Raw genomic sequence first — 26,192 nt, forward strand, 5'->3', positions numbered from 1 at the left:
GCACTGCCGGTGACAGTGTTGGAGTGGGATACAACGGGGTATTTTAACAGATTCCTAGATTGTTACATGGACCCTAAAAAAATTAGAGGGCTATGCGGTAGGGTAATTGTAGGCAGTTTCTGGTTGGCACAACATTGTGGGCTGAAGGGCTTGTGATGTGTTCTAAATTTATATAATTCCTTGAAAATCAAGGGAAATCTTTTCTCTGACCGAGTTTTGACTAGTTGCAACCTGTCATCACAGAGGGAGTGAGGGGGGAGCGGCAGGGATAGATTTTAAAATACTGATATGGAACAGAAACATGGGCAGGGACAAGATGGGCCGAGTGGCCTCATTAGTATACATTGTGAGTGTGGTCGAGACAGTAAGTACCTGAGAAACGGGATTTGATACAGAACCGATTTATCTTTCACAGTTCCACTATATTAAACACCAGTCTAGTTTAAGGCTAACATCAGCAGAACAGACTCCTCCAATGCTCAGTGACCAGGGTTCAGTCCTGGATGCGACGAGCAGCCACAAGAACTGCAGAATCTGACAGTAACAGTCCCTCATGATCCTGCAGCTGCCTTCAGTCACCGTGATGGTTAAACATTTAACACGGAGCTGATTTGAACTTCCTCCCTGATGTGAAGTTGCTGGTGTTGCAGCAGCTGGGATGATTGAGTAAAACTCTTTGCTCACTCCGGACAGAAATGTGGCCTCTATTTATTTTCAAATCACTGGAGCATCACAAGGTGGGTTAACTGAATGACTCGCTTCACCCACACGGAGCTGGTGAACGGCCGACTGAATCCCTTCCAAAATGAGACCCAGTGAATGATGTCACAATGCTGCAACGTCATGGCAATGTATCCAATCAGATCACGGACATGGACACGTGTTCGGTTTCTCCTTGTAGCGAGTGGGGCTCTGTCTTCTCCAGCATCTCCGCCTCCACAATGAAGGATCGGTGGTATTCAAGCGCTGGTAAACTGGCAGATACGGTGGAACCAACGTGCTGTTGTGTTTGAGATTCCCATACACAAAAAGTGTACAGAAGTTTCTGCACTTTTAAAAGTTTACAACGCACGTCAGTGGGTGAAGGACAACATTTCAACTCAGATAATTTTAGTCTCCATGGTGCCTTCAGAAAGAAAACAGTCACAGTTCAAAACAATTTGGAGGAACAAGACTTCATCTTCTAACTGGCCACAGTTCTGGCATCAGGCATAATATCAAACTCTCTGCTTCCCTCTGAATCAAAATGATCATTCCTCCCCTACATCAGTCTATGACTTGGCTCAGTTTGTCTATCTCCTTCCCATTCTGAGCATGTGCCACACACCCACTGAGATCACATTTTATTTACACGGCTGCGACTAGAGATTTTCTGATTATTATGTCCATCCTGGCATCTGTCGGTGGTAAACAGAGTCAGCAATGGTATTGAACCGCAGGGGTAGGTGATTAGGCTTTTTCATTGGAGACCGTTAAACTGCCGGTAGAGTGTGGCTGGATGAGTGGGTCGTTTTCAGACTGGAAGGAGGTAGCGTTTGGAGTACCCAGAGATCAGTCCCTGACCACATTTGTTCACAGTTTCATGTCCTGGTGGAGGCAGCGAGATGTGAGATGTCCCAGTCTGCTGGTGACGCAGAAAGAGTGGAGTTGGGGTTGGGGAGGCTATTCACATGCAATTTCGTAGCTTTGCAATCAGTACATAGTGCTTTGTTGAGATTATACCTGGAATATGGTGTAAAATCCGGCTCCCCATACTAACACGGGTTATACAGACCAAAGAACAAACTGCCGGAGGAACTCAGTGGGTCGGGCAGCATCTGTGGAGGGAAATGGACCGTCAACATTTAGGGCCCAGACCCTCCCTCTGGACTGAGAGTGGACGGGAAATAGTCGGAGAAAAGAGGTGAGGGGTGGAGATGGGGCAAGAGCTGGGGAGTGAGAGGTAGATCCAGGTGAGGGGGAGGTGGAAGTTGGAAATAGTGACAGGGGTGGGAGGTGAGTGTTTGGGGCAACACCGGGCTGCAGAAGATGTAAATTAATTCCATAGAGGATTAACAAAGAGGTTAGAACTTATTTGTTATAGAGAGTGCAATGAAGATTCACCAGACTGATCCCTGGAGTGGTGTGTCATCATATGAAGAAAAATCAAATGCGATAACCCTTTCATTTAGAGAATCGAGAACTGAGAGGTGAACACATTGAAATGCACATCATTACCGGTTGAACCAGGAATCCCAGTCTCTGAAAACGGGGGTGGACTGTCTGGGATTAAGATGAGGGGAAATGTCTCTACACCGAGGGTGATGAATGTCTGTAAATCCCCACTACAGAGGGCGGTGAAGACTCGGTGACCTTCCTCGCAGAAAACAGAGGCCGGCAAATGAGTGGGGACTGAAGGGATCGAGGAAACGAGGATCGGGCCGAAACATATGGCTGAGATGGGAGATCAGTCGCCATCTTGTTGCTAGTTAGAGGGGCTGAATTGTCTCCTCGTGCTGTTTCTCACTTGATGTTTCAGTTCCTGTCCAGTGAGACTCCAGAGAAATGTGAATAGAAATCAGTGTTTATAAACAAAACTGATTTAAATGAAACCTGCATATTTCCGGTTTGGGTCTGAATTTTGTGTCTGGGGTGGGAATGGAATGCTTAACTCTGTAACCAGTAGGGTGGAGGGGTGGGGACGGGGAAGATATAGAGGGAAAATTAAAAATGTATCTGACATAAACATGAAATAATGTGGGAAATAATGAATTAACGTGGGGAAATGCAGCATGGGTCGGGCAGAGTGTGAGGGAAGAGGAGCAGAGTCACTGGGTCACATGGGCGACCCTCCACCGTCACCTGAACCCGTTTTACCGCGTATCCGCAGTATCTGCGGGTTTGTTTCCGAGGCTCCGCCCGTTTGACGCGCTGACGACATCGCGCAAGCTCAGTCCTTGATGGTCGGTGTTTCTCTCGTTCTTTGTGGAAGCGGGTCGGTGGAGGGATCGGAATCGGAAGAGGGTCTTTGCTCTTCGGGGCGTGGAGCCGGGGACGGATTATTCTCTGCCGGGCGACACCAACAATTTCCCTTCGGTGAGTACTGGAGCCGGTCTCGAGAGCGGAGTTCTGATGTCCCGTAAACTTTCCCCAACTCAAACAAGAGAAAATCTGCAGATGCTGGAAATCCGAGCAACACGTACAAAATGCTGGGGGAGCTCAGCAGGCCGGGTAACAGCTAGGAAAAGAGTACAGTCAACGTTACCGGCCGAAACCCTTCGGCGGGACTGGAGAATAAAAGATGGGGGTGGGGAAGGGAGAAGGAAACACAAGGTGATCAGTGAAACCTGAAGGGGGAGGGGATGAACTTTCCCGAACTGGCGGCCTCGCCTCGCTTCCTTCACAGTATCTGCCGGGGTCGGTCCGGGTTGTGAGACCTTCACACCGACCCGTCTGAGATGAGCCGCCGCTCAGCCCCTGTTGTTCCGGTCCGATTAGCAGGATGACGTTAAACATGTTTCTATATTGTTACTGACAGAGAATTGCAATTTTATGTTCCGTGTGTTATCTGAATGTACTTGCCTGTGAATCTGCTACACGTCAGTATATCTCTGTGCCTGTACCTACCCGTACTTTCTCACTTGGCAACAAATTCTACTGGACTTGAGAAAGCGCAGTGAGATTTGATTAGTGATGATCCCCTTGGCAGCTCGGTGAGTGGAATGTCGGGAGACAGGACTCTGTTAAATGCAAAACCCTGAGCAGTGTCGATGATCAGAGGGATCTTCAGACTCATCGCTGCCTGAAAGATCTGCACAAATTGATCAGGTGGTTGAGACGGCAAATGGCATGATAGTCTTTATTAGTTGAAGCGTTGAGTTCAAAAGTCGGGAAGTTGTGTTGCAGCTTTATAAAACTAGTTAGACCACATCTGGAGTGTTTCATACAGTTCTGGGCGCCCCCACTCTCGGAAGGATGTCGGGGCTTTGGAGAGGGTGTGGAAGAGGTTTACCAGGATACTGCCTGGATTAGAGGGCATGAGCTATAACGAGAGTTTGGACAAATTTGTTTTGTTTTCCCCAGAGCGGCGCGGGCTGGGGTGAGACTGGATGGGCGTTTATAAGATTGCCAGAGGAACAGATAGAGTGAAATACGAAATCTTTACCTAGGGGTTGAAATGTCCAATACATGTAAGGTGAGAGGAGATGTGAGGGGCAAGTTTGTGGCAGACATCCTACCCTGCAAAAACTAATTTCAGGGAGGTAGCACCACCACCCCCACCCCTCACAACCCCATAAGTCCTCACCTCCCCCCATCGACCTCCAAGTGTGTATGCATACAGGAGATTTGATTATGAAAGAGCACAACAATTTATTAGATCACATATTAAATCTATTTACACACACACACACATATATGTATATATGTGTGTATATATATATATATATATGTGTGTGTATATATATGTATATGTGTGTATATATATGTATGTATATATATATATATATGTTCCTTGTAGAGTATTTTGTAGGCAGTCTCAATGCTAATAACTAAATACTAATGCAAAGAGCTTTTCTATTTTGCAAACATTTCTTACACTGTGATGTGGCTTGCTTGGCAAATTAGAGCATTTTGCCAGAAGTTTTAACCTCACAGCATTCTGTGTTAATGAAATTGTTAATTTTGCAAGACATCAGATTCGCAAGTGTTTTGTGAGACAGCAGACTTCTGAATTCTGCCTTAATGTGACACGCCATTCTGAACGCAATTTCTACTTCACAATCAGAATTTGGCAGCACCAAAATCAGCTTCATCAACTGGCAGAGCTCTTTGAATCTCAACTGTCCTGTGCTCACAGATTTTACTTTGGACAGCTTCCGTCAGAACTAATCAACTGGCAAACTTTTGTAGTTTGGCACCAGTCCTTCAAGGTTAGTTGAGACACTGAACAGAACCGATGGACAATAAAAGAGAGAGAGAGGTCGACTGTAAAGCCCACCCACAGAGAAAACTGATAGGTCTACTTAGCACAAAGAGAGACTAATCAGGATGTCTCTCTCCCTCTTGCTGGCTCACTCTCAAAAAGATCATTTCCCGGATATTATATATAATTTCTGGGCATCAGGCAGCCGCTGTCAATATGTGGGAGACTCCCAGAACTTCTGGGATAGGTGAGATGTCTAGAGTGGAAGGTTAGTTGGGGTGCTCTGCTTGGGTTGGGAGTCCCCACCGGTTATGTGTTCACATTTGCCCCTCCCATTTAACTGCAGATGGGCAGCATCTGCGTGTCTGTTTCTGCCCCTCCCTCTGGATGATGTAACAATCATTGTGCACATGCTCACAGTCTTCGGATGGATGGTGATTTCCTTTCCACTCAGTGCTGAAGTGGATCGTCTGCGGGATCAGGAGGGATCCTCACTTCCTGGATCACGGTCTGTGGGTTGAAGATATCACTTTCCCATCGGTGAGTATTGAGACCGATCCCGAGCGGGGAGATCCGATGTTGGCCGTGAGCCCCAAACTGAGGGTGAGTTACTCATTTATTTTCCAGTTATCTGGGCTCATCAAAAATATGTCGGCTTCACTGAATCTGCATTGAATGATCCAAACCAGGAGCCCAGGCTGTCTTTTTCCGCAGAATTGAAATGGAAGTCCTGCCGACAGGTCACGTGAGGCTGTTTACTGCAGATCTGCCCCACCCTCTGCTTTGTGACGTAAGATCATGTGGTGTGTGCACACAGTTCCCAGATGGGTGGTGATGCTTCCTCCATGTTGTGTTGGGGAGATCTGATGTTGGCCACTGAGTCCTGTTAACTTCCCCAAACTCACCTCGCTTCCTGAGGCTCCTTGCATTTGTCCTGAGCTTTATGGCTGTTGTGTCTTCTCCCTGATTGGGGTGGGTGAAAAAGGAGAACATCCCAAATTGTGGGGATCGTGTGAATAGTCAGAAGCATTTTCCCAGGGCTGAAATGGTTGCCACAAGAAGACACAGGTTTATGGTGCTGGGGAGTAGGTATAGAGGAGATGTCAGGGGTAAGTTTTTTGCTCAGAGAGTGGTGAGTGCTTGGAATGGGCTGCCAGCAACGGTGGTGGAGGTGGATACGATAGGGTCTTTTAAGAGACTTTTGGATAGGTACATGGAGCTTTGAAAAATGGAGGGCTATGGGTAAGCCTAGCAATTAATGTAGGGACATGTTTGGCACAACTTTGAGGTCCGAAGTGCCTGTATTGTGCTGTAAAATTTCTGTGATACTATGTTTCTATTTTTGATTTCAATGCCTGCTTTACCAAGGGACTAGGAAGTCTAGAAAGAGTTCTTTGAGGGGAGAATGGTTTCTGTAATATGTTGTTTAGTATCCAAAGGTCTCTGCTGTTCCTCACAGTCATGGGCAGAGCTGTTACCATGCAGAGCATGAAGTGTCCGGATGGGAAACTTTCTATGGTGTGTTGATAAAAATTTGGTGAGGGTCAAAGTATATATGGCAAAGCTCTTGCTGTTTGTTTAAACTTTGTCATTTTAGAATATTTTATACAGTAGTATGTACTATGCATTCAGTATCTGTGTATTGCTGGAGGATCATCAGTGATTGTCCTTGAACCCTTCTCCCACCTGGTTCCATCTGCTCATTCCCAGCCCATCTTGTTCAACCTCTGTCCAGTCTCTCTCTCCCCCAGCTTCAGTGATGTGTATCAAGCATCTGGGGCAAACTTGGTCCACCCTATATCCCACTATCTCAATGTTAAATATCAGCAATCTTTCTTCTAACCCTTGTCTTCATTGTGAAATGTTCTTTTGCACCTTTGGTCTTGCTGAGTTATTTCCAGAATTGGTTTTTGTTAGCTGGAATGCCAGAGGGTCATCAGGTACCAGTTCTGTTGTGCATTGTTTTCAAACTGTGACTGTCAGCAAAGAGTACTAGAAGAGTTGGTACTTGGGCTATAATCCCGTGATCGGCATTCCCAGCATATGGAACTGTCGGTGTTTTGGCTTTGAGATTGGTTAGTGCTTCTATAGATGGCGCTGGATGGTCATCCTTCTGAAATGAAGCAGAAATTTTGAGCAGCTGGATATTGGTTGTAGGGAAATCCCTGATTGCACTACCCAGTGTGAGATGCAGGGACATTGTGTGAGAATCTCAGGGTCGGTGAGTGGCAGATTCAGTTGTGTGACTCTGTGAGGATGGGTCCTGGGATATCACAGTTTTTGATCCAGGTAAAATGGACCTGGGGATCGAGCTGCTTGGGCTTATGAGGTGTTGAATGAGTATTTCTTGTTGGGATCAAGCGTTTGTTACTGGAGTTCCTTTGGAAGCAATGACTGCTAATCTGAGGAGAGGATTAGTTCCCATTCCATTCTCACAGGGACAGGCTGTGAGTAAATGGGCTGTTTCATGTTTACAACAGTAGAAAAAGACCATGAGTATTGTGTTCAATCTATGTTTGGAAATCTCTCCCCCCCCACTGTCACAAGTCTGTCACTCGGTGGAAGTCACGTTGCTGGAGATCTGCACTAAAAACTGAAAATGTTTTGAAGTCATTCTGACAAAATGTTATTAACCTGAATTGTAAAGACTGTTCCTCTCCCCACAGCTGTTCCTTACCTGCTGAGCGTTTCTGGTAATTCCGGTTTCTTTTTATTACACTCACCTTGGAATGGTTTATATTTCCTGAAATGGACCTGTTTTAACCTGGAAACGGATCATTCTGTGATAGTAGAACAGTAAAGAAAACACAGCTTTTACCTGTAACATAATCCTGGTACCAATCTGTCTGTTCTTCCTGGAAATGTGTTCAGTACAGTTGTTGCTAATGAGGTTTAGAAGAGTAATCTCAGGAATGACTGGCTTTATGTATGAGGAGTATTTGATGGTTCTGGACCTGTGCTCAATGGAGTTCAGAGGGACAGTGGGGGTGATTGGGGAATGTATGGTTAAGTAAACCTACCAAATGCTGAAAAGCCTGGATACAGTGGACACAGAGAGGATGTTTCCATTAGATGGAGAGCCTGTGATCTGGCAGCACAGTCTCAGAATAAAGTTGTTCCCTTTAAAACTGAGAATTATTGTTTTGTTGAAAAGATGTCTGACCTATGTAATTTGTTGCTGCAGAGGTTGGTTGAGGCTGCCATTTGGGTATATTTATGACAGAGATTAATATACTCATGATTGCTAAGTAGTTTCAGGGTTACAAATATGGTGTTGGAATGAAAATCAGCCATGTTTTCATCTGCCCAGTGGTGGGGCAGACCAGCTGGATCGAATCACCTAATTCTGTTCCTGTGTCTTATGTCTTACCATGACTGAATGATGGCTCCTTCTTATCCCATATCGTTTTGTGACGTGTGAGGGACAATAAAAGATTGTTCACTGAGATCATTATATCTGCCTTCAACGTTTAAATTTCAGTGAGTTTTGTTGTTAGTAACATTAAGCAGAAACGTTTGGTTCTCTTTTCTATTGTTAAAGTGCTTCATTATCTTTCATGTTAAAGTTAGACCTGCGGTGAGAGATTTATTGGAAGAAAAACCCCAACTGGAAGCAAACCACTACTGAAGACGAGGGAACATCAACAAGTGAACCAGCCTGAGGATTGAGAGCATCAACTGGAGAGAACCCATCTGACTCAGAGAATCCAGTGATTCAGTCAGGAGAAAGTTTGGTGAGTCTCATTTACTCAAACACTGGTCCTTTAGACATTACATACCTGTAAAAGGAAGGTAGGAAACAGTTGGAGTGAGACTGAATGTGCCCAGAAGAACCAGTTATGCCTCTGTCAGATCCAGTTGCAATTACTCCAGGTCTGGTAATGTGCTTCCAGCAGCCCAGCCCTTTTAAAACCACTCCCATTCTGTGGAAGTCGAATCTGGAAAAAGTCACTCAGAGACTGTATAACTACAAACTCTTTACTCCAAGCATCTGGGGCTTACTCAGTTAGTCACTCAAACAGGAACAGTCTATGACTGTTCCCACCCAATCCACTAACTGACTAACAATTCCCCTTACACCACAGATATATCTGTCCAGATACCCACCACACAAGGCAGGCTGGAGCCAAAGTTATTTACTATATTAAAGATAAATTACAAAATAGTCATAATGGCTTACACACATAGAACAGACTGAAGCTGTCCTATCTCTACACATGAGTGCACAATTCAGATAAACATCCAGAAACCCTAGCTAGCTACCCTCAAGAAGAAATATGGCTCAGCATGGCTTAGTACATCGGTTGATCATCAGCAATTTCTTTCAGAAGAACAGGCGCTATTGTTTAAGGAAGTGTTAACCCTTTTACATACTTTACCACTCCCTCCTTTTGATCATTACATGATCAACAAAGCAGTAATTTTTTCACAGAGAAAGCAACAGTGTACAGCATTGACTTATCAATGGATAAAAACAGTGCACAACAGTAATTATAACAATGATATGCACAACTATTAAGCCATAATGCAATATCATGCCTCACATATTACCAAACAGGCCTTCAAATACTACCATTTCGACCCTTCGGTGAACCTGTGTAAATCCTACCCTATTTTCTTGATGCTGTCAATCTCCCTGGCAGTGTGCTTGGAGAGGGATGTAATGTTAGTAGACTCATCAGGGATATAGGTGCAGCATTCTGTGTCAATAATAACACAGGTTCCCCCTTTCTCAGCTAGGATAAAATCTAAAGCCATACGATTCTGTACGACTGTTTGCCGGATTGCATTCATTTCAGTGGATATTTCTGTTACTTGGGCCTGCGTTTCTGTCAGGGCCTCTGCAGTATTGTGTCCGGCTCCTCAAGTGCTGTAGCCAAATTGATTATCTTTGGTGGATTCCTGGCTACTCCATAGGAGAGAAAAGTGATCATCCAAAATTGCTCAGTCTCAGTTGTTCCTCTCCGCTGCTGGGCACCTGCAAGTATGGCCAGGATGCATGTTTCCCAGTCTGGGAATTTGCGTTTGGTGGGAGCCTGAGATACCATCCCTCAAAACACTGACAGCCACAGTCATCTCTGACTGGACCCCAGTTCCGCATTTCTCTTCCCCGGGTGTTATTTGAGAAAGCCCAGGCTGAGAGTTCCTCACTCTGGTTGAGCGGGATTACTGACATTGGAAGCATAGTTTTACTATGCTGCGGAATTTCGGCACAAACCCAGCAGGCCCCTAGTTCTACCTGTTTGGCATCGGTGTGACAGAGACACAGAAATGTGTTAACATGGGGACCCCGGATACTGGGGTGATCCCTCTCAAAGACATAAACACGAATACCACTGTTACATACCTGTAGCAATTTAAATGAACCAGCAGCAATAGACCACACATGGAGTCTGGTTTTGATGTTAACACCACTATCTTTATTTGTATCTACTTATAATATAACAACTTAAGCAAAACAATCAAAAGGGACCTTGGGGTTCAAATCCATACATTCCTCATGGTTGCTGCACAGGTTGATAGGGTGGTTAAGAAGGCCTATGGTATGCTAGGCTTCATTAACAGGGGGATTGAGTTCAAGAGTAGAGAGGTCATGTTGCAACTCTACAAATCTCTGGTGAGACTGCACTTTATTATGCAGTATTATGTTCAATTCTGGTCACCTCATTATAGGAAGGATGTGGACGCTATGGAGAGGGTGAAGAGGAGATTTACCAGGATGTTGCCTGGTTTGGAGAACAAGTCATATGAATCAAGGTTAGCAGAGCTGGGACTTTTCTCTTTGGAGAGTAGAAGAATGAGAGGGGACTTGACAGAGGTCTACAAGATTATGAGAAGCATAGACAGGGTGGATAGTCAGTATCTGTTTCCCAGGGCAGCAATAGCAAATACCAGAGGGCATCTGTACAAAATTAAGGGAGGGAAGTCTAGGGGAGACATCAGTGGTAAGTTTTTTTACACAGAGGGTTGTGGGTCCCTGGAATGACTTGCCAGTGATGGTGGTGGAGACTATAACATTAGGGCTATTTGAGAGCCTCTTGGACAGGCACATGGATGAAAGAAAAATAGAGGGTTATGAGGTAGTGTGGATTTAGTACATTTTTTTTAAGGGTTATATGGGTCGGCACAACATGGAGGCCTGAAGGGCCTGTACTGTGCTGTAGTGTTCTATGGTTAACAGTGTTATGTGTGTACATATGTGTAAATATAACTCCCAAACCATTGAGCTCAGGGAATACCAAGCTTAGAGTCTTAAGATGGTAAAGTATGAAAGTTCAGCTCATCCACGGAATAAATGATGAGAGAGAGATATTTGTAATCGAAGGTGAATGTCGAGAGTAGGCAATTGCTTCCAATTCCACAAGTTCCATGGTGATAAAACAGGATAACAGTCGCCGAAGATCTTATCCGTCTTTGTTCCAAATCCACATATGAATTATCACCAAAACTAGCTGATAACAGGGGTACCGTCTTCAAAGGGAACTACCACCCAGGCAAGGGTTAACACACAGGTAGATTCCACAAGGTACTCCCAATCCAGGTCCAACACACAAAGTATTACGGACAGTGATTTCCACAGAATCTCTTTCTCACAAGTGGTTACCACATAACACACCCAAATCCAGTTAAGGGTTAACAAATGTGGTAGCCATGGGATACTCCATCAAAATCCCCATATGGATTATAGGAATTATCACCAACAGTGATTTGTCACGGGGTACCCTGTACAAGTGAATTACCACCTCCAGGCAAGGGTTAGCACAAGTGGTCTTCACAGGATACTGCCAAACCTAAAGATCCACTCCAGTGGATCAAACAAAGTGACAATCACACATTCAATAGACAATAGGTGCAGAAGTAGACCATTCAGCCCTTCGAGCCTGCACCGCCATTTTGAGATCATGGCTGATCATCTACTATCAATACCCGGTTCCTGCCCTGTCCCCATTTCCTTTGATTCCCCTATCCATAAGATACCTATCTAACTCCTTCTTGAAAGCATCCAAGGAATTGGCCTCCACTACCTTCCGAGGCAGTGCATTCCAGACCCCCACAACTCTCTGGGAGAAGAAGTTTTTCCTTAACTCTGTCCTAAATGACCTACCCCTTATTCTCAAACCATGCCCTCTGGTACTGGACTCTCCCAGCATCTGGAACATATTTCCTGCTTCTATCTTGTCCAATCCCTTAATAATCTTATATGTTTCAATTAGATCCCCTCTCAATCTCCTTAATTCCAGTGTGTACAAGCCCAGTCTCTCTAACCTCTCTGCGTAAGACAGTCCAGACATCCCAGGAATTAACCTCGTGAATCTACACTGCACTTCCTCTACAGCCAGAATGACCTTCCTTAACCCTGGAGACCAAAACTGTACACAATACTCCAGGTGTGGTCTCACCAGGGCTCTGTACAAATGCAAGAGGATTTCCTTGCTCTTGTATGCAATTCCCTTTGTAATAAAGGCCAACATTCCATTAGCCTTCTTCACTGCCTGCTGCACTTGCTCATTCACCTTCAGTGACTGATGAACAAGGACTCCGAGATCTTTTTGTATTACTCCCTTACCCAACTCTATACCATTCAGATATTAATCTGCCTTCCTGTTCTTACTCCCAAAGTGGATAACCTCACACTTATTCACATTAAACTTCATCTGCCAAGTATCTGCCCACTCACCCAGCCTATCCAAGTCACCCTGAATTCTCCTAACATCCTCATCACATGTCACACTGCCACCCAGCTTAGTATCATCAGCAAATTTGCTGATGCTATTCTCTATGCCTTCATCCAAATCGTTAACGTAAATGGTAAACAGCTGTGGTCCCAATACCGAGCCCTGTGGCACCCCACTAGTCACCACCTGCCATTCCGAGAAACACCCATTCACCGCTACCCTTTGCTTTCTATCTGCCAACCAGTTTTCTATCCATGTCAATGCCTTCCCCCCGATGCCCTGAGCTTTGATTTTACCCACTAATCTTCTATGTGGGACCTTATCAAATGCCTTCTGAAAATCGAGGTACACTACATCCACTGGATCTCCCCCGTCTAACTTCCTGGTTACATCCTCAAAAAACTCCAACAGATTAGTCAAGCATGATTTACCCTTGGTAAATCCATTCTGGCTTGGCCCAATCCTATCACTGCTATCTAGATATGCCACTATTTCATCCTTAATAATGGACTCCAGCACCTCTCCCACCACCGATGTCAGGCTGACAGGTCGATAGTTCTGTTTTCTCCCTCCCTCCTTTCTTAAAAAGTGGGATAACATTAGCCATTCTCCAATCCTCAGGAACTGATCCTGAATCCAAGGAACATTGGAAAATGATTACCAATGCATCCGCAATTTCCAGAGCCACCTTCTTAGTACCCTAGGGTGCAGACCATCTGGACCTGGGGATTTGTCAGCCTTCAGTCCCATCAGTCTTCTCATCACCGTTTCCTTCCGAATGTCAATATGTTGCATTTCCTCTGTTACTCTATGTCCTTGGCCCATCCATACATCTGGGAGATTGCTTGTGTCTTCCTTAGTGAAAACAGATCTGAAGTACTCATTAAATTCTTCTGCTATTTCTCTGTTTCCCATAACAATTTCACCCAATTCATTCTTCAAGGGCCCAACATTGTTCTTAACTATCTTCTTTCTCTTCACATACCTAAAAAAGCTTTTGCTATCTTCCTTTGTATTCCTCGCTAGCTTGCGTTCGTACCTCATTTTTTTCTCCCCGTATTGTCTTTTATTTAAGTTCTGTTGTTTCTTAAAAACTTCCCAATCATCTGTCCTCCCACTCACCTTAGCTCTGTCATATTTCCTTTTTTAAATGCTATGCAGTCTCTGACTTCCTTTGTCAACCACTGAGGCCCCTTTCCCCCCTTTGAATCCTTCCTTCTCTGGGGGATGAACTGATTTTGCACCTTGTGCATTATTCCCAAGAATACCTGTCACGGTCTTTTCTGCTAGGCTATCCGTCCAGTCAACTTTGGCCAGCTCCTCCCTCATGGCTTCATAATTTCCCCTGTTCATCTGCAACACTGACACCTCCGAGCTGCCCTTATCCTTCTCAAATTGCAGATAAAAGCTTATCATATTGTGATCACTACCTCCAATGGCTCCTTTACTGCGAGATCGCTTATCAAATCCTGTTCAATACATAACACTAAATCCAGAATAGTCTTGTCCCTGGTCGGCTCTCGTACAAGCTGTTCCAAGAATGCATCCCGTAGGCACTCTACAAACTCCCTATCCTGTGGTCCAGCACCAACCTGATTCTCCCAGTTCACCTGCATGTTGAAATCCCCCATAACTACTGCGACATTACCTTTACCACATGCACATATACCCTTGTACGTTCATTTCCCAGGTTTGATCTCCCTGCAGCCATGTCTCCGTTATCCCAACAACATCATAGTTACCCATTCGCACCTGGGCTTCAAGCTCATCCGCCTTATTTCTGACACTTCGTGCATTCAGATATAGAATTTTTAACCCATTTCTCCTCTCTCTGTTTGAATCGCTGCCTATTGTGCTTAACCCAGCTCCCCGAACTCCCATCGGGCTATACGCCCCTAGAATTTTGTTGTCCTTCCTACATTTACTTATTCTTGCAACACATTTAACTCCATGTTCCGTCAGGCCATCCCTCTGTACACGAGTCCTCCTTATCACTTGTTCCGCCCCACCTCCCTCTACTACACACTTAATATTCTGGAACCGTGTAGTCCCCACCTGTCCTTTATTCATCCTCTCGCTATCATCTCTCACAGTCTGGATCCCCGCCCCCTGCAAATTTAGTTTAAACCCCCCTGAAGAAGCTGTAGCAAACTTCCCTGCAAGAATGATAGTACCGCTCCAGTTCAGGTGTAAACCGTCCCTTCAGAACAGATCCCACCTTCCCTGGAACAAGGCCCAATTATCCACAAACCTGAAGCCCTTCCTCTTGCACCATCCTCTCAGCCACGTATTAATCTTTATAATCCTCCTGTTCCTTGCCTCACTTGCACGTGGCACAGGTAGCAATCCTGAGATTGTTACCTTGGAGGTCCTGCTCTTCAGCTTCGCACCTAACTCCCTGAACTCCCTACGCAGGACCCCCTCACTCATCCTACCCACGTCATTGGTCCCTACATGGACCACAACATCTGCATCCTTGCCCTCCCACTCGAGAATAACCTGTACCCGATCTGAGATGTCTCGGACCCCGGCACCAGGGAAGCAACATACCATCCGAGACTCCCAGTCTTCCCCACAAAATCTCCTATCGGCCCCCCTGACTATAGAATCCCCTATCACTACTGCTCTCTTCTCTTCCCTCCTCCCCTTCCTAGTCGCAGGTCCAACCACAGTGCCAGAGACAGGACCACTGCAGCTTATTCCTGGTAGGTCATCCCCACCAACAGTATCCAAAACGGTATACTTATTTTTGATGGGAACGGCCACTGGGGTGCTCTTCTCTCTCTGTCTGCTCCCCCTGCCTCTCTTCACTGTCACCCATTTGCCTACCTCCTGTCTTTTCGGTGTGACTACCTCCCGATAACTCTTATCTATCTCTGCCTCTGCCTCCTGAATGATCCGTAGTTCATCCAGCTCCTGCTCCAATTCCCTAACTCGGTCTGATAGGAGCTGCAGCTGGATGCACCTATTGCAGGTGTGGTCATCAGGGACAACTGTGTTGACCCTGACCTCCCACATACTGCATACGGAGCACACCACTGCTCTAACCGTCTCCCCCATTACTTGATCCCAGATTAGTCAGAGTAAATGAAAAGCAGGCTTCTTGCCGAAGTCCTCTTGCGCCAAAGCCCAGCACTCTGCTCCTGCGCACTCCGCTGCCCGCTCCTGAAAGTGGGTCGCTTTTTAAAGCCCGCGCTCGCTGCCGACATCACCCGCGCTCGCGCAGCTTTACCTTCCTCCTCAGGTATTTTCCAGGTATTTGCTGGATCAATAATCAACCCACCCTTGTGGGCACAGGAGAGTTCAAACAGCGAACTTCGGCCACTAGGTCCTTTATTTCGAACCTTCCATCTTCTTTCTTTCTCTCCATCTGACTGTCTGTCTCTGACTGTCCTTGCTTAAATAAAGCAAACTGCGAGCTATGTAAACACAAGCTGTGAGCAAGTGTAAACACGCTGCAGAGTCAAATAGTTCCACCCCTGCCTCTCTCTCAGTAAGAATCAAACAGGAGCCGAGAAAGCCGGCGGCTGACGTCACTCAGGCACTCTCTCTTAAAATGACAAGAAACCTAAAGGTTCATCACACCACAATCAACCAATACTTTTTCCTTTAGTCCGAGAGAGTCCTTCTACTCAGTTCCTTCAGTAACACGATTGTAGTCTGTTTGATGTATCCACCGAGATTGCCCCTTCAGTCTCAGAGCCGTGGAGTGGTCAGTAACACCTAATATGGTCCTCTCCACCAAGGTCTGAGTTTCCCTCAATCCCAGTTCTTGGTCAGGACAAAATTCCCAGGTTCTATGTTGGGATAGTCACTCCTCTCTGCAGGGTGGTTCTCTTCCTTGTAAGCCTGTAGTACCTGTGAATGTAATGTTTGGAAAATTTTGTTTAGTTGGCATATGTATTTCCCCATCTCTTCCGCGAGGGTATGCATATCCAATTTACCTGGTAGACTTTCTGGGAACAATGTTACACAAGGTCTTGGTCCACAGGGTGTCCTCATGGGCCGTCCATAAATGATTTCAGCTGGTGACAACACTGTTTTCCCCTGTGGGGTGACCCTCATGTAGAATAGGTCTAACAGTGGGACCTTCATCCACGCGAGTCCAGTCTCCGCTGTTAGTTTGGCCAATTTACTCTTCAGAGTGCCATTGACACTTTCCACTAAGCCAGCGGCCCGTGGGTGGTGTACACACTGGAATTGTTGCCTGATAGCTAGTTTGTTACACACTCCTTCGCTTGCTTTCGCCACAAAGTGTGGGCCATTGTCAGAGCTCAGCATCTCTGGCAGGCCGTACCTGGGAATTATATCCCATAATAATACCTTCACAACAGTCTTAACAGTATTATTGGTAGTTGGAATAGCTTCAATCCATCTATTAAGTGCATCTATAATAACTAAGCAGTATCTATAGCAATGTACTCTAGGCAATTCAGTAACATCAACTTGTAGACACGAAAATGGTCAAGGGAGTCGTACCCGGTGTGCAGGGTGCAGGTTAACAACCATTCCCTCCTTTTCCAGGTGTGTGAATAATTGACCAATATAGGTAAAAACTGTGTAGGAACACAAACCAGTCCCGCTGGGGTGATCCAGAAACCTCGGTCGGGGTCTTTCTGGCACCCCACCTGGAACTACAGCTTGCACTCCTCCTCAGAGGCGTCCCCCTGAAAAGTACGTACCTCCCACATGTCTGGCAAACTCGTTCTGCTTGAGTCATGGAGGATTGCTTGATGGGGACCCGAGGAGACTACAACTATCGAGGATTGTGCAGCACTTTTCGCTGTCTAATCTGCTGAAGCATTGAGTTTAGTGACCTGGTTGGCCATGCGGGTGTGGGCTGCACATTTAATAATAGCCAAAACTCGAGGTAGCTGTTGAGCGGTGAGTAAGTTGTTTACAAAGGAGGCATTACTAATGGGGTGGCCAGAGCAAGTCAGGAATCCCCATGTTCCCAGAGAGCCCGGTAGTCATGTACAACTCCAAATGCATAACGGGAGTCCGTGTAATTGTTCGCACTTTTAACTGTTGCTAGGATACAGGCACAAGTCAGAGCAAACAGCTCAGCCTTCTGGACGAGACAGCTGCTTCAAAAGAGGCCTGCTCAATTACTTCACTGTCCGTCACTATCGCATCACCAGAATATTGTTTCCCTGCTGGATCCACAAAAGGGCTTCCATTCTCATAAAACATTGCCTCGTGCTTGAGGGGATATTGCAGAGTGGATGGGAGAGTCTGTCCTTCTTTCATGGTGATCCAGACGGGGGGCAGTTTTAGAAATTAACAAGCAAGGCCAATTTCATGGCCTGAGATTGCCCAGAGATGGGGTACAGCCTCTTGGGTTCGGTCAATATTAAAAGAGTGTCTTACCAGATGTCCTGTCTTCACCTGAGTCCTTCCAGTATCAGAGTTGGCATGCGGCCAAGTCTGGCCAGCCTCCCTTGGTGCTGGAGGCTTGTTTCATCAGGGTGTAGGCAAGGAACCCTAGGCTCTTTGGCTTGAACCCAAGGCAAACCCTCACGGTGGTATGGGGAACCACCTGTCCTGTCTGTCGCCAAAGGAAATCCGGAACTTCGGCCAGTAATGCACTGTTCTCTCTTCCTTTAACCTCTCTAATGTGACTGGGAACTTTGTCCCTAGAGGGGTGCATAATACTGGCTTTTGTCAATCCCCCTGGAATTCCACCTGTAGTGGCTGTGTATGTGAATACGTGCGTTCCGTGCCTTCGAACCCAGACAGAGTGATTGTCGTGTTTGATAGCTGGAATCCATTTTCCAATATTATTTCCTGATTGAGAGTGGTTGTGGTTGCCGGCATATCAATCATAAATGGAATTGGAATTCCAGCAACTTGCAATATTACATTGGGCTCTTCCTGAGGGGTGGTACTCACGGCAGGAAGCATCCTTGCTTGTTAATTTGAAAATGGGTTGTTGCCCCACCTGTCCCTTGGTAGGTTTTTGTTCCCATTTCTGATCCCCAGATATAGCCCTCTCACATCCTTCTTCCCACTGAACATCTTCTCCTTTAATATTAGTTCCTTTCAGGGTTGATTGGGATTTGATAGTCAGGTCCCAACAAGATGTCAAAGCTCGTCACATTCGATTTTGGTCATTGTTAGGCCAATCCATATTATTTGTTTAATCATGTTGGCCAACTTAGTTGGTTAGTATTGGAGCAGGAGGGCGTTAAACTGGGGGGACAGATTCCCATCTTTACAGGCTTGGTCAGAAGTTGTTCAGACCTCAGATGGAGTCAACAATCAAATTGCTGAGCATGGTGTCATGAATGTGCTGAGCTGTGTATATCACAATGCAAGAAGCATCGTAGGAAAGCCAGATGAGCTCAGGACAGGGAATTACAATATTGTAGCCATTATTGGGACATTGTTGCACCCAATAGTCTGAGGGATTTAGAGGAACAAATTTTTAGAGAGATCGCAGACCATGCCAAGAAACAAAGGTTGATACAGTAAGTGAATTTAACTTTCCATATATTGACTAGGACTCCCATAATATAAAAGGACTAAATGGGGTAAAGTTTGTCAAATGTGCCCTTAATCAGTGCGTAGGATTCCTGACGTAGAAGTGTGCAATAAGCTGTTAGGAAATGATCCAGGGCTGATGACAAAAATTAGTGATCATAATGCCATGAGATTCAAAAGTAAATATGGAAAAAGAGAGGTCTGGACCACGGGTTGAGATTCTAAATTGGAGAAAGGTCAATTTTGATGATATCAGAAAGGATCTGACAAATCTGGTTTGGGACGGCTGTTTTCTGGCAAAGGAGTACTTGGTAAGTGGGAGGCCTTCAGAAGTGAAATTTTGAGGGTGTAGAGTTTGTATGTGCCTGTCAAAATAAAAGTTGAAAGGTACCTGGTGCAGGGAGCCTTGCTTTTCAAGAGATATTGAGGCCCCGGATATTTTATTCTTCTGAATGTCTCAGACTGTTGGGTGCTACCAAGACTCATTAATGACTAAAAATCATAATTCCATGCGAGCTCATCTGACTTTTTACTTAGTCGTCTTCTGTTGGTTTCTAAAAGCTTCTCAATAGTTTTTGCTCTTTTGTTTGCTCTCTCTTTGGTCTTTATGTTTGTTTTGGCTTCTCATTTCAGCCATGGTTGTGTCATCCTGCCTTTCCAATACTTCCATTTCTTTGGGATGTATCGATCACTCAGCTCCTGTATTGCTCCCAGAAACTCCAGTCATTGCTGCTCTGTTGTCACTCCTACCTTTCCCTTCCAAACAAGTTTGGCCAGCTTCTCTGTCATAGAAACATGGAGAAGTTCAGTACAGAAACAGGCTGTTTAGCCCACCTAGTCAATGCTGAGAACACATTTAAGCTGTCTAATGCAACTACTTGCACAGGGACAATCACCCTTCATGACCCTACCATCCAAGTACCTATCAAACTTCTCTTATTGTTGAAACTGGTCTTATATTCACCACTTTTGCTGGCGTCTCATTCCACAGTCTCACGACCATTTCATTAAAGAGCTTTCCCAAATGTTCCCGTTAAATTTTCACCTTCGCCACTTACCCATGACCTCTGGTTGTCATCCTACCCAACCTCAGTGGAAAAAGCTGTTTGCATTTACCCTATCTATACCCTCATAATTCTAACAGATCCTCAAAGCAATGTATAATTTACTTTCTGATGTTTAGACCCTTTTTTAGGGCTATAAAGTGATGAGGGGCATTGATCGTGTGGATAGCCAGAGGTTTTCCCCCCAGGTTTGAAATGGCTAACACAGGGGGACATAGTTTTAAGGTGCTTGGAAATAGTTACTGAGTGGATGGCAAGGGTAAGTTTTTTACCTAGAAAATAGTGTGTGCATGTAATCCACTGCCAGCAGTGGTGGTTGAGGTAGATACAATAGGGTTTTTTAACAGCCTCTTAGATAGGCACATGGAGCTTAGAGAAATAGAGGGCTCTGTGCTAGGGAAATTCTAGGCAGTTTCTAGAGTAAGTTATGTGGTTGGCACAACATTGTAGGCTGAATGGCCTGGAATATGATGTAGATTTCTATGCTCAATGTTCTATGTTGAACAGTGAAATAACATCTCTTCTTTAATCTGTACAGGGTCTACAATTTTAATGTGGCTTTTTCACACTCCAATAGAACCTTTGTCCATCTCCTGAGTAAATAGAGATGAAAACATATTTAAGATCTCCCCCATCTGCTTTGGTTCCACACGTGGATTGCCATTCTGGTCTTCCAGAGAACCAACTTTGTGCCTTACAATCCTTTTGCTCTTAATCTATCTCTGGAATCCCTGAGGATTATCCTTCATCTTTTCTGCAATGGCAACCTCATGCCTGCTTTTAGCCATCCTGATTTATCTCTTCTGTGTTCTCTTGTATATTTTATACTTCATAAGAACCTGCCTGCCTATCCCTGTTATGAAACTCCATTTTGTGCTTCACCAGGGTCTCAATATCTCTTGAAATCCAAGGTTCCCTGCAGTTTCTATCTTTACCTTTTATTCTGACAAGCACATACCCGCTTTGTACTTTCAAAATTTCGCTTTGAAGGCCTCCCACTTACCAAGCAAACCTTTGCCATAAAGCAGCCTGTCCCAGTCCACAGTTGACAGATCCTACTATCTTAATTCCAGGTGTTGATCCATTCCCTGAACACATCCACCTTTCCTATCATGCTCCTTGCATTGAGATATACAGGGCTCAGCATATACACTGCACCATGCTCAACGTTTTTCATTCCTGACCTTGTCTGAGGTCTGAACAACACCTGTCTCCACAACCCCTCCACTATCTGTTCTGTTATTCAGGCATCCATTCCCCCTGAGACGTTAGTTTAACCCCCCTTACCCCCACCCCCCACCATGCAGCTCTATCACCCCTTTTGTTTTCATCTCCCAGTTCAATAAAAAGGAGGTGCATACAGGCAGATAGGAACAAATGGGCTACTTATGAGATACAGGAAATTCAAGTGAACTCTGATGAAAGAAGGCATGAGGTTGCCCCAGCAGACAAGGTGAAGGAGAATCCTCATGGATTCTGCAGATATGTTAAGTGCAAAAAGATTGCAAGGGAAAAATATAATCCTTTACAAAATCAGAATGGTAATCCATATGAGGAGACAAAATAGATGGGGGAGATTTTTTCTGCATTCGTATTTACTCAGGAGGTGGATACAGAGTCTATAGAAGTGAGGCAAAGCGGCATCAAGTTCATGGACACTGTACAGATTACAGAGGTGGAGGTGTTTGCCGTCTGAAGACAAATTGCCATGGATAAATCCCCAGGGCCTGACAAATTGTTCCCTGGGACCCTTTGGAAGACAAGTGCAGAAGTTGTCGGGGCCCAAGCACAGATATTTAAATCATCCTTAGTGACAGGTGAGGTAGTGGAGGATTGGAGGACAACCAATGTTGTTCCGCTGTTCAAGAAAGGCTCTAAAAATAAACTAAGAAATTGTACATTGGTGTGCTTGACATCAGTAGGGGGAAAGTTATTGGAACTTATGTGCAGGAACCGGATATATAAGTATTTGGATAGATGTGAATTGATTAAGGATAGACAACATGGCTTTGTGCTTGGTAGTTCATGGCTCACCAATCTTATAGAGTTTCTCGAGGAAGTTATCAGGAAAGTGGATGAAGGCAAGGCAGTGGATGTTGTCTACATGGACTTCGGCAAGGCACTTGACAAAGTCTCATATGGGAGGTTGGTCAAGAAGGTTCAGTCACTCAGCATTCAAGATGAGATAGTAAATTGGACGAGACACTGGCTTTGGGAGAAGCCAGAGTGTGGTAGCAGATGATTGCCTCTCTGACTGGAGGCCTGTGACTAGTTGTGTGTCATAGGGATCAGTGCTTGATCTGTTGTTGTTTGTCATCTATATCAGTAATCTGGATGATAGTGTGGTTAACTGGATCAGTAAATTTGTGGATGACACCAAGATTGGGGTGTAGTGGACAGCGAGGGAGACTATCATGGCTTACAGTGCGATCTGGACCAGCTGGAAAAATGGTTTGAGAAATGGAAAATGGAATTTAATGCAGACAAGTGTGAGGTGTTGCACTTTGGTAGGACCTACCAGTGTAGGTATTACACAGTGACTGGTTGGGCACTGAGGAGTGTTTTAGAGGAAAGGGACCTGGGAATACAAGTCTGTAATTCACTGAAAGTGGTATCACAGTTAGATAGAGACGGAAAGAAAGATTTCAGCCCATTGGCCTTCATGAACCAAAGCACTGACAACAGTAGATAGATGAAAGTTGTAAAAGAGGTTCCGAGAGTTCAGAGAAAATTTACAAGGATTTTGCCAGGTCTGGAGGACTTGGGTTACGAGGAAAAATTGAACAGGTTAGGACTTTATTCCTTGGAATGTAGAAGATTGAGGGGAGATTTGATTGTGATAGAAGGGCATAGATAAAATGCAAGCTGGCTTTAACCACGGAGATGGTGTGGAACTACAACCAGAGGCCATGGGTTAAGGGTGAAAGGTGAAATGTTCAGGGGAACATGAGGGGAAACTTCTTCACACAGATGGTCATCTGGGTGCAAAATGAGCAGCCAACACAAATGGTGAATGCGAGCTGGATTTCAACATTTAAGGAGTTTTGTGTAGGGACCTGAATGGTAGGGGTGTGAGAGTGGGGAGTTTAAATAGTTTAGCACAAGCTAGATAGCCCAAAGGGCCTGTTTCTTTGTTGGTACTTTTCTGCAAGAGCCTTTAACAGCTGTGCGGACCAACCATTCATCTCAGCAAGAAATTTTTATAAGGCATTAAAACTGTGGCACTTTAAGTTAATAATACATATAAGAAAATCCCAGCTGCACGTCAAGAAAGACTATTTGCGTGAGAATTTTTCAGTTACTGTGTGGCCAGGCACCCATGCAGCTCAGCAGGGACAGGGAATAATACCAATGGAGGGAGCCAAACTGAGCCAAGGCACAAATTGGAGACCGCAGAAATGCCCCATTCCTATAGAAACAAGAAGGGCATCAGAGAATTGATGGTCATTCCAGATACCAGCACTGTGCCCAGTTAGAAGATGATTTCTCTGTCCAACTTGGGTGGAACCTCACTGTAACAGTGTGATGCTGGATCAGACCTTGACAACTCAAGTAATCTCATCCGAAGTGTTGTCCTACACCCAGTGATGGATTTTGTAAATCTCTTTACAGGTTAAAAATCAGAAGGAATTTGTCTCCCGGAAGCTCAGACATGGCACACCAGTTTTGCTGTCTCTGTCTAGATATTTAAGAAGTGAAGCAAGGGGTCCAATCGACCATCCTACCTGATCAGACTACGGGGCAGGATTCACTCAGTCATTTGACCAACTGGCACGCCCGTCATTTTACACAGGGGAGAGCCCATTCTTCTGCTCAGACATTGGGAATGGATTCAGTCAGTCATCTCAACTGAAGGTACATCAGCAAGTTCACACTGGGCAAGGTCATTCACCTGTTCTGTGTGTAAGAAAGCACTTAGTCTGTCATCCCACCTGTGGACACACCAGTCAGAAGCTGGTCATCTGCTGATTTTCTGGGAAAGGATTCACTCGGTCATCTGACCTGATGGCACACAAGCGAGTTCACACTGGGGAGAAGCCATTCACCTGCTCAGAATGTGGGAAGGGATTCACTCGGTCATTTGACCTAATGGCTCACCAGCAAGTTCACACCGGAGAGCGGCCGTTTACCTGCTCAGACTGTGGGAAGGGATTCACTTTGGCATCGAAACTAGTGAGACACCAGCAAGTTCACACTGGGGAGAAGCCATTCACCTGCTCAGTCTGCGGGAGGGGATTTACTCAGTCATCCCACCTACAGAGACACCAGCGTGTTCACACTGGAGAGAAGCCATTCACCTGCTCAGAATGTGGGAAGAGATTCACTCGGTTATCCAGCCTGCAGTGTCATCAGCATGTTCACACTGGGGAGAAGCCATTCATCTGCTCAGACTGTGGGAAGGGATTCACTCGGTCATTTGACCTAATGGCTCACCAGCAAGTTCACACCGGGGAGCGGCCGTTTACCTGCTCAGACTGCGGGAGGGGATTTACTCAGTCATCCCACCTACAGAGACACCAGCGTGTTCACACTGGAGAGAAGCCATTTACCTGCTCAGAATGTGGGAAGAGATTCACTGATTCATCCACCCTACAGAGTCACCAGAAAGTTCACACTGGAGAGAAGCCATTCACCTGCTCAGAATGTGGGAAGAGATTCACTGATTCATCCACCCTACAGAGTCACCAGAAAGTTCACACTGGGGAGAAGCCATTCACCTGCTCAGTCTGTGGGAAGGGATTCACTCGGTCATCCCACCTACTGACACACCAGCGAGTTCACACTGGGGAGAAGCCATTCACCTGCTCAGTCTGTGGGAAGAAATTCACTTCGTCATCCAACCTGCAGAGACATCAGTCAGTTCACACCGGGGAGAAACCGTTCACCTGCTCAGTCTGTGGGAAGGGATTCACTCAATCATCTAAACTGAAGGTGCATCATCGAGTTCACACTGGGGAGAAACCGTTCACCTGCTCAGTCTGTGGGAAGGGATTCACTCGGTCATTTCACCTACTGACACACCAGCGAGTTCACACTGGGGAGAAGCCATTCACCTGCTCAGTCTGTGGGAAGAGATTCACTGATTCATCCAACCTGCAGAGACATCAGTCAGTTCACACCGGGGAGAAACCGTTCACCTGCTCAGTCTGTGGGAAGGGATTCACTCAATCATCTAAACTGAAGGTACATCAGCGAGTTCACACTGGGGAGAAACAGTTCACCTGCTCAGTCTGTGGGAAGGGATTCACTCAGTCCTCCACCCTACAGAAACACCAGTCAGTTCACACATTCTGAACTATTCACCTGCACAGAATGTTGGAAAGGATTCATTCAGTCATCCCAACTACTGGCACACCAGTCAGTTCACGTTCTTATTAATTCCTTGCTTTTGCTTGCTGAGGACATTCATTTTAAGAGAGAGAGTGATTAAGAAGGCAAATCAGTCGGGCTTGCAGCTTGTTTACATCGCTCAAAGCTTGTTTGGTTTTAACCGAGGACTCACACTCAGAGTCAGGCTGAGAAGACGGAGGAAAAATGGAAGGATTGAAACCAGGGAACTAGTGGCCAAGGGTCACTGTTTAGAGCTTTCCTATGCCCACAAAGGTGGGTTAAGTGTTGATTCACCATACATCGAATGTGTGGTTATCACCTCATTTGATCCATAGGTGTGGATCGGATTTGGGGTATCCTGTGAAGACTACTTATGTGTTAACGCTTGGCTGGGTGTGGTGTGATAATTCACTTGAAGGCGATACCCCTTGTGACAAGTCACCTTCGGTGATAATTCGTATGTGGATTTGAAACGATGAAGCATAAAATCTACAGCAACTGTTCTCTCGTTTCACCACAATGGAACCTTTGGAATTCGACGTAATTGCCTTCTCTCGACATTTACCCTGGATTACAAATATCTCTCTTTCATCACCTATTCCGTGCATGAACTGAACTTCCAGACTTTACCATCTCAAGACTCTAAGCCTTGTTTTCCCCGAGCTCAATAGTTTGGGAGTTATATTTTGTTACACCTGTGCCCCAACTCTGAGGGGCTGAAGGGTACAAAGTAGC

General features: G+C 45.5%; 1 protein-coding gene and 1 long non-coding RNA gene across 2 annotated transcripts; both read left to right on the plus strand.

Annotated features, from left to right (window-relative positions):
- Positions 1-2,877: 2,877 nt before the first annotated feature.
- On the plus strand, positions 2,878-24,065 carry LOC140723335 (uncharacterized). The gene is made up of 3 exons (XR_012097867.1): positions 2,878-3,075; positions 8,470-8,637; positions 23,739-24,065. It is a non-coding gene; the product is annotated as an uncharacterized lncRNA (long non-coding RNA).
- A 66-nt stretch (positions 24,066-24,131) lies between these two features.
- Positions 24,132-25,648, plus strand: LOC140723326 (uncharacterized). Its single transcript, XM_073037923.1, has one exon. The coding sequence runs from the start codon at positions 24,132-24,134 to the stop codon at positions 25,419-25,421; it is 1,290 nt and encodes a 429-aa protein (XP_072894024.1). The 3' UTR covers positions 25,422-25,648.
- Positions 25,649-26,192: the final 544 nt, after the last annotated feature.

The sequence above is a fragment of the Hemitrygon akajei genome, unplaced genomic scaffold (genome assembly GCF_048418815.1).
Source record: "Hemitrygon akajei unplaced genomic scaffold, sHemAka1.3 Scf000109, whole genome shotgun sequence".
Classification (NCBI taxonomy): domain Eukaryota; kingdom Metazoa; phylum Chordata; class Chondrichthyes; order Myliobatiformes; family Dasyatidae; genus Hemitrygon; species Hemitrygon akajei.

Excerpts from the sequence above, each read along its gene's own strand:
- LOC140723326 (XM_073037923.1), top strand. The coding sequence starts at position 24,132 with ATGGCACACAAGCGAGTTCACACTGGGGAGAAGCCATTCACCTGCTCA.